This window comes from Diabrotica virgifera, chromosome 2 (assembly GCF_917563875.1).
Source record: "Diabrotica virgifera virgifera chromosome 2, PGI_DIABVI_V3a".
In the NCBI taxonomy this organism is placed as follows: domain Eukaryota; kingdom Metazoa; phylum Arthropoda; class Insecta; order Coleoptera; family Chrysomelidae; genus Diabrotica; species Diabrotica virgifera.
Genome location: NC_065444.1, coordinates 57,094,460 through 57,104,306, shown reverse-complemented (window position 1 = coordinate 57,104,306; position 9,847 = coordinate 57,094,460). Strand labels below are relative to the sequence as shown.

General features: G+C 37.2%; 1 protein-coding gene across 1 annotated transcript in view; it reads left to right on the top strand.

Moving 5' to 3' along the window:
* Positions 1-9,092: 9,092 nt before the first annotated feature.
* LOC114331493 (protein kinase C) overlaps positions 9,093-9,847 on the top strand; it is a 150,248-nt gene continuing 149,493 nt past the window's right edge. Inside the window, exon 1 of the mRNA XM_028281082.2 lies at positions 9,093-9,819. Within this exon, the coding sequence (XP_028136883.1) occupies positions 9,481-9,819 (339 nt within the window). The 5' untranslated portion in view covers positions 9,093-9,480. The remainder of the gene's footprint in view (positions 9,820-9,847) is intronic.

Genomic DNA, 9,847 nt, shown 5'->3' with positions numbered 1-9,847 from the left:
CAACTCAAAAATATCAGTCACAAAAAAAATCATAGCATGTGATTTGTCTTTAAAAAGACAACCAAATGCAACGATAATTCTCGCGTTAGAGATTCCATAGTAAATCGCGAGGGAAAACCAGGAAAAAACCTCGTGATATTATCCCATTGTAAGTATTTGGTCTTACATTTAATTTACTTTCAAAAAACTAATAAAAAATTCTGACTTTAATATGTTTAAATTATAAATAATATTAATAATACATAGATATACAATAAGTAATACTAAAATATAAAATTTGTACTAACTCAATATGTTATTGACTTACTAATCGTGGCATTTTCTTTCTATTGACTTCCTAAGTATAACTTCTATATTAAAAGTTGCGCCATTTTTGTTCTATAAAACATTTGAAACTAAAACTTTTCAGAAAACTTCTTTGTGCTCTATGTTTTAACATAAACGTGATTAATAAGATAAATTTCAAATTTTGCCACTCAACTTTTGCGATTGAACTTTGCAATTCACGAATCTGCACCTTGTACTTTAAAAAATTCATAACTTTTACTAGAATAAGACTAAAAGGACTAGGAAAATTTTAAAATGGACCAGAGTTGTAGCGAGTTAAACGCAAAAAAAACGTGATTTCACTTTTTTATTTTTAGGGTAAAATTGCTATTTTGACCATATCCCCCACCTAAAATTTAAAATAAATTTCATTTTCGTTTTCAGCACCGTCAAAAACATAATCTAAGAATAAAATTAGTCATTAACCACCCATGGTCAGTATCTCGAAAAATAATTGTTATGTGGGGGATTCCTAATGTCGATAATAAAAGTTGCACTATTTTTTTTCTATAAAACATTTTGATCTAAAAATTTCCAGAAAACTTCTTTGTACTCTCTATTTGAACATAAATGTTATTAAAAAGCTAAATTTTAAAGTTATTCACTCAACTTTTGCGATTAAACTTTGCAATGCACAAATCCGCACCTTTTCCTTTGAAAAATTCATAACCTTTATCAGAATAAGAATTAAAGCTTGAAACAGGTACCGTTGTCTTCAGAAGAGCTATATACTGTAAAAATTTCAGAAAAAAATATTAAAATGGAACAGAGCTGTAGCGAGGTAAACGCAAAAAAACGTGATTTTATTTTTACAATGTCCCCACATGAAATCCAAAATAAATCTCATTTTCGTTTTGAGCACCGTCAAAAACATACAGTATGTCTAAAATTGGCCATTCACCTTTCCGTGGTCAGTACCTGGTCATTTTGGGATTGCCTGCCGCTCGCCTATATGCTGTCGCGGAATAAATTGTAGGAAATATAGTCCTCTTCATATTTCTATTAGGGAATTTTTTGCAAAAACGTACGGGAAGGGCTACGTTTCGCACAAACCAAAAAGTACCCCCTTTAAAGGAATGAAAATGGGTATTCCAGGGCGTAATATTTTAGGAAAAAGTAAGGCTCATAATAAGTAGGTACTCCTTGATATACCAGAAAAAAATAAAACCAGACTTGTGTCGAGTTTGCGAAGTTCAACCTCTGTTTCCTACACTAACAATAAAATCTAATAATCGAGAAAAGAAACAAAGTGATAACGTGATGTTAATATAATATACTGTTATTATGGAACGAGTAGATTCGTTTTGAGTACCTTTAACAAATGTAATATTTGTTTACATGCGCTGCATGTCTTATTTGAATTCAGTGTAACTTTTTATTGGACGAGCTCGCACTTTTTGACATTTACTTGTAGGTGGGCGTTTCTAAGTCTGGTGAAAACTTCTCTCAAATGGCCAATAGGCAAGGTGTTCGTCGAAATCCCTTCCGATGACCCTGACGTCGTCGATTTATACCAGACAGATTTTCCATATAGGTCCCCTAAGAATTAGTTCCATTAATCGTTCAAATGTGTCAGGTGCATTACATAATCCCAATGGATGCCATACGGACTTGAATTTTTGGAGCCTATTTCCAGCAAAAAATACATTCTTCTCTCTATCTTCAGGGTGGACTCAAACTTGCCAATAGCCGCTTTTGAGATCCACTGTGGAAAACCATTTCAATCCTGCCAATGCGCTAAGGGTATCGGCAATTCGGGGCAGTGGTTGTCCTTGGTGACCCTATTCAATCTTGTCGTCGACATTATAACCTTATGGAGCCACCTTTCTGGGTTACCAATACCGCTGGATAAGACCAGTTGCTACTCGACTCTCGACAAAAATCTCTTTTCGCATATCTTCAAGAGTGACAAAAGTTTCTTTTTATTGTGCAAATGGGACACGTCTTGGTGCTTGCTTTGTGGGGTTGGATTTGTCAGTATTTATTCGATCCCGTGTGGGATGCGGGCCACTAAGTAGAATACACCCACAGGATCTCCTCCTTGTCGTAAGAAGCGACTGCAGGAGCAACTGACCGTTGTCCTTACTTAAAATTCCATCTCGTCCTTTACCTACCTAAAACCTATCTCAACCACACCCCGAGTGTTGGATGAGTCCTTTTGACCGTGTTTGAGTGGATGGGGTCCATTTTGCGCGGGGGGTGTGTGGAATATACATGTTGCGCACCCTACACACAAACTGCGTAACTTGCGCCTCTCCCCATTCACACACTCCTAAATTCCTCAAACTTTGACCGGAAGGTCGATAAACGTTCCTGACGGAGGGCAGCAGCGACCGTCAGTACCAAGTTAAGGCGTATAGGAAATTATCCTGAACCGGCTTATCATTGGATTTTCACAAGCGGAGCTGTACCAGCAGAAAGGTTGTGATACTGCGATGCAATAGGGCAGGGGAAACCATTGCATAATCATTCCCAAGAAAGTTATGCGTGATGTCGTCGAATGAAATGCCTCGGATGTTGTCACGCAGCCCGGTTGACGACCGGCGCTACCTTGAGTCCGGGTCAAGTAGTGCAAAATTAGCCACCGACCACGCAAATGTTAATGACCAGGCATCGTGTGGAAATTCAGCTACTGGTCTGCAAAAAGAAAAACTGAAACTCGGACAAGTTTATGCGCCAACCAGCACATCAGATGACATAAAGATCGAGGAGTTCTACGAAAAACTGGAAATGACAATCGCCAACATACCAAATAAAGAGCTTACTTTAATATGTGGCGACTTCAATGCAAAAGTTGGCAACACTACACAGAATGACGACATAAAGAATGTACTGGGGAAGTTCAGTAATAGGCCAGAAAAACGAAAGAGGTGACCGTTTAATCGAGTTTGCTATCACAAACAATTATTCTATCATGAATACTCGATTTAAACACCATGTACGTCGACTTTATACTTGGAAAAGTCCTGGAGATAGGTCTAGAAATCAAATAGATTACATCCTTACCAATATTCGCTGGAGATCGTCAATTCAAACAGTCAGGTCATATCCAGGGGCGATATGCGGATCCGATCATACTCTACTCGTAGCTAAAGTAAAGATTAAACTTAAAGCGCCCAACAAACGAAAAGAGACAAATAGGATAGAACTCAGAAAGAAGGACGACCTTCTCCAGGAAGTACAGAAAATAATGCCCTCTATTCGTAACGGAACATCACAAGAAATATGGGAGACTTTAAAACATTATGTAACAACACCAATTGATCATCCAAAGATAAATAATCCTGTGAAACGGAAACACTGGATAACAGATGAAACCTTTCAAATAATTGAGAATAGAAGAAATCTTTGTCAAAGTGGCGTGCATGGTGAAAGGGAAAAAGCTAGTTTAAGAAACCTCAATAGAGAAATAAAACGAAGATGCAAGACAGACAAAAACCAATACTACCAGGGTATATGCAAAGAAATTGAGAGACATGATCAGAATAATCAGCCGAGAGATCTATTTAGAAAAATACGCTACTTAACAAGAGACTTTAAAGCCAGAACTTGGGCCATTGAAGACAACACTGGAACTCTGAGAACAAACAGAGAAGATATAGCAGAGACATGGAGATCGTATTGCAGGGACTTATATAAAGATGCTCAACGCCAAGAACCTGTTAACCAAATCTCTGACGAGGTGGAAGAAGAACCTGATATACTTGAAAATGAAGTAAGACTCGCGATCAGTAAGCTCAAATATAATAAAGCACCAGGTCCAGATATGATAACAGCAGAAATGCTCAAAGCCACAGAAGAAACTGGCGTAAAACTACTTCATCTACTCTGTAACCAAATATGGCATTCAAAACAATGGCCTGAAGACTGGACGACAAAATCTACAATAACCACAATTCATAAAAAAGGCAGCTTCCATAAATGCGACAATTATAGAACTATTTCTCTTATATCACATGCCAGTAAAATAATGCTACATATCTCACAATAAAACACTGAAAAACGTTTGTTTTTCTATACTTCCACAATATTTATTACAACTATGTTATTACTACAGCTGTTTCGGCAAAGTGCCTTTCTCAAGTGATATATTTTACAATGTGTTTGCCTTTTAAGTCTTTAACTGAAGAGGTTGAGGAGTGGGGAGCTGTTTGTCTCGAGTTGGTCATTCAGAATTATATCTGTATTTTTCAATTTATTAATTTCCATTGATTCTAAAAGTGATAGCTTAAGGCCTTTATTTTGAATATGTAGAATTTGAAACTCTTCATTGAAAGAATGATTATGATCTAGAAGGTGAAGTGCGTATGTAGAAGTGTCTGTTTTTCTATTGTTGAGAGCCCTTTTGTGTTCTGCTATCCGTTTGTCAAAAGTTCTGCCAGTTTGACCGATGTAAGTTTTCGGACAGTCACCACAAGTTAGTTTGTACACACCACTCTGTAGTTGCTTTCTCTTTCGGCTTTTATTGTTTTTAATATGTTTGCTTAAGTTGTTCTTAGTTCTGAAAGCTGGTGTTATTCCTTTCTTTTTTATGTATCTGGCTATTTTTGTTGTTATTTTGCCAGTATATGTGAGAGAGCAGAAGGTACTGGGTTCTTTCTGTGGTGGTGGATACACTAATTTCAAGGCTTTCTTATGGAGTTTTTGGTTTAAAATGTTGTTAACTGTTTGTTCGTTATAGCCATTGTTTACTGCTATTTGTCTAATGATATTTAGTTCTGTCTCGAAGTTATTTTTTGTCATAGGAATTTCTGTCAGTCTATGTATCATGCTATGGTAGGCTGCTAATTTGTGTTGTGTAGGATGGGATGATGAATTGTGTATAGTTGTGTCAGTATGGGTAGGTTTATGATATACGGAGAACTCATGTTTGTTGTGTAGTCTGGTAATATATCATAAACCTACCCATACTGACACAACTATACACAATTCATCATCCCATCCTACACAACACAAATTAGCAGCCTACCATAGCATGATACATAGACTGACAGAAATTCCTATGACAAAAAATAACTTCGAGACAGAACTAAATATCATTAGACAAATAGCAGTAAACAATGGCTATAACGAACAAACAGTTAACAACATTTTAAACCAAAAACTCCATAAGAAAGCCTTGAAATTAGTGTATCCACCACCACAGAAAGAACCCAGTACCTTCTGCTCTCTCACATATACTGGCAAAATAACAACAAAAATAGCCAGATACATAAAAAAGAAAGGAATAACACCAGCTTTCAGAACTAAGAACAACTTAAGCAAACATATTAAAAACAATAAAAGCCGAAAGAGAAAGCAACTACAGAGTGGTGTGTACAAACTAACTTGTGGTGACTGTCCGAAAACTTACATCGGTCAAACTGGCAGAACTTTTGACAAACGGATAGCAGAACACAAAAGGGCTCTCAACAATAGAAAAACAGACACTTCTACATACGCACTTCACCTTCTAGATCATAATCATTCTTTCAATGAAGAGTTTCAAATTCTACATATTCAAAATAAAGGCCTTAAGCTATCACTTTTAGAATCAATGGAAATTAATAAATTGAAAAATACAGATATAATTCTGAATGACCAACTCGAGACAAACAGCTCCCCACTCCTCAACCTCTTCAGTTAAAGACTTAAAAGGCAAACACATTGTAAAATATATCACTTGAGAAAGGCACTTTGCCGAAACAGCTGTAGTAATAACATAGTTGTAATAAATATTGTGGAAGTATAGAAAAACAAACGTTTTTCAGTGTTTTATTGTGAGATAAAATGAACTTCCATCAAGTAACGGTCGAATCCATCAATGCTACATATAATCAACGAGAGACTAAAAACATTCCTTCAAAGAGAAATTCCACAAGAGCAAACTGGATTTACCAAAGGTAGGGGTACTAGAGAACACCTGTTAAATATAAGACAGATAATCAAAAAATCTAGGGAATTCAATAATCCACTGTACATATGCTTTATAGATTATCGTAAGGCGTTCGACAGGGTCAAGTGGAGACACTTATGGCAAATACTAAAAGAAGTGGGCGTACCCCAACACCTTATTTCGCTTATAACAACTATACGAACACACTACTGGGTCAGTTAAAGTGCTTGACACACTTTCAAACGAATTTCATCCAGAACGGGGTGTCAGACAGGGATGTATGCTATCGCCACAATTATTCAATATATATGGAGAGCATATTATGAGAAGAGCACTTGAAGGATGGGAAAAAGGCATCTCAATAAATGGTCATAAAATAAACAACCTACGTTTCGCAGATGACACAGCCCTTCTTGCAAATAGTCAAGCAGAGCTGATTGATCTTATACGACTGGTTGAAAACGAAAGTCAAATATTTGGTCTGCAATTAAACATATCAAAGACAAAGATCATGATAGTGGATAGACTACATAACAATCATCCACATATAACCACAATTGATCGGTTTGAGGTTGTGAACTCATACTTATATCTGGGATCATTAATCACAAACAGAGGGTCACTACAGGAGGAAATAAAACGTAGATGTGATCTAGCAAAAGTCGCCACAGCAAAAATGACCACAATATGGAAGGACTGTCAAATTTCAAGAGCGTTAAAGATGAGGTTGATCAACTGCTTAATATTCCCAATACTGACTTACGGATGTGAATCTTGGACCCTGAGAAATTCGGAAAGAAGAAAGATAGACGCCACTGAAATGTTCTGTTGGAGACGAATGCTACGAATTCCTTGGACCGACCATAGAACAAATAATTCGATTTTAAGAGAGCTAAAAGTTAGCCAACGGCTCTCCAGCAGTAAAGTCCATCTCCAACAATTAAAATACTTTGGACATGTTATGAGAGCCAACACAGAAAACATGGAAAGACTCATTATACAAGGAAAGGTGGAAGGCCGAAGATCACGAGGAAGATCCCCAACAAGATGGATCGATCTGATTACAGGAATATGCAAAAGACCTATGCATGAATTAAAAGAAATGACCAGAGACAGAGATCTTTGGAGACGGACAATACACAACATCACGTCGACCACTACACTCCCTCCGGGGGGTCAGGATTGAAGAGAGAGAGATTCGATGCTGGACTAAGTCAGTGCGGTCAGTTATTTTACCTTTAAAGATGTCACTTTCGTTCTTGATGAATTTTGCTCTTTGGTATTCATCTTCAGATATATATTGTTAGATTTTACAAAAGCTCAGTCGAGAGTTTGTGTATACTGCTGGCTTTGAGGCTTTGACTCTGTGTCTCTGCTTTGGGTTGGCCACTCTTCTCCCCATCTACCAAAAGCTAACCACAATGACCCCTCATGCTGAAGATCTACATCGCGCAGCCCATCGAGAAACTATTGGATGGTAAATTAGTGCAGAAACTGTTCCAGAGCTTCGGACCAAGCGAGTCGTGCCAGCTTTTCCACTTCCGCTCTGTATTATTGCACAGATTCGTTTGAGACTTTGATTTTGATACTTTCAGTTCACTCTGGTAGACTTGAGAGCTGTTGTTTTCTGTTCATTTGCCAATCCATTATTTTGTGCAACGACTTTGAATTTCGAAATGCTTTCTGGACATTGGCCAGCAGGTCTCGCCGTCAAATATAGGAGTTGCTCAGCTAGTTCAGCTCAGCCCAGCTGAGCTTATAGATAGGGCCGCTTTAAGTCTCATTTACGTTGCAGCATAATTTTCAATTATTATCTAAGCACGTCTTAACTGAGACGAAGATTAAGATGTAATCCACTTGACAATCCATTGTGGCAAGCTGAAAATTGATCTAAGACTCATGCAATGGTGCAACGCGTATATGTTTCGTAAGTTGAGCTTAAGGCACGTCTTACGCTTAAGATCTGTTGGTGCAACTGCAACCAGGCATTAACTATTCTGTTGACAGGGGAACAAATCGCTTTTGTTACATTCAACCAAATACATTAATTAGACAGTCTAAGTCTAATGTATTTGATTCAACTCTCAGTTTCTTGGTCTTTTTAATTTCTAGGTTGATATTTACAAGAGTTCTCGGTACCTCATCATGTCTTTTCTCTACTAGACCTCTTGTTACTTCAATTATGCCTTCTTTTGTCTCTTCAATTTCTTTCTTAAGTTCTCTTTTTTACTCACTTTTGAGACCTCTATTTTTGATATAAGTCTCATAAGCAATTTCCTGACGACATCTCTATTAAGCTTATTGTCGACGTTTTGTTTTTTCTTTTTAACATTGTTCGTCAGCTCCTTTTTCGCATCTTTAATTGTTCCATTGCGTCACTCATATATCGAATTTCTTACAGCATCTTTGGTGACGCCTCAAAATGGTTCTGGGCCTAAAAAGTTTTCTCTCGAGCCTTGTTTTGCCGACAAATCTGCTCGTTCATTCCCATGCACCCCTTCGTGACCCGGCAACCATATTAAAGACACTTACCTACCTGTATTTTACCAGTTTAAGGTAAGGCTCCTCTTATTAGTAAAGGCTACTAGTTTAATTTTAGAAAGGTTCTCTTTCAGACACCAATTCCCTATGTAATGAAGATGGAAGAAAGGTAGGTATATTCTATATTCATAATATAAATAATGGGCAAAATATATCATTAAAATTATCTAATTATTTATAAAATAATTTTTTGGATAAACAATAGAATGAAAACTATTATTTGAAATTGAAAATGTTTATTTATTTTTAATATTATGTTTCGTACGTCTTCTATTGAAAATACTGATTTTCATTTGTTTTAATATCTAATTCAAATATTTCAAAAATATTTGATCACAATTTTGAATTTTTTAAAACTTGCGTACCGCGATTTGGTCAAGTAGACACTTCTTTTTTGCGCCATCTATCCATCGGTATTTAAGGTTATATGAAAACAACCTGAAATGAGGTTGAAGTTTGAAACAGAAAATTAGAGGAAAACAGATTTTCCGGGGAGCTTTTGAAGTGAAAATCCAGAAGGAGGAGCCTCGAGCTTCGCAGGTTTTCAGAGGTCGTGTTGGGTCGAGCAAATCGAGATCATACGATGGTGTGCGCTAGCTGTCATTTATATTGTATTTTATAGACTCGTTTCTAACAAATTGCATCTCCCTATGTAGGTTTTAAAGTGAATAGTTGTGTGGTGTGGTGGTTAAAAAAGTTCCTCGAAGGAGAGGTATTGAAAGCTCGTGTCGTGTGCCATGTTCACGGGGACTATTCGTATAAAAGTATGCGAGGCCCAGAGCCTGAGACCGACGGACTGTTCGATGCGTTATACTTTCGGGAAACCCGATGAACAACTTCTGGACCCTTATGTTACGATTGCCGTGGATGACATCCATGTGGCTCAATCCACATCCAAACAGAAAACTTGTGATCCCGTTTGGAATGAGTACTTTGAGCACCAGGTTGAGAACGCTAAGACGCTGACCCTGACGGTGTTCCATGACGCTGCGATTCCACCTGACGTCTTCGTCGCGAACGTCTCGATCCTTTTTGAAGATCTGCTAAATAGGGAAAGAGATGAATCTGATTTTTGGGTGTGTTGGTTTTATTTTAAATATTTTA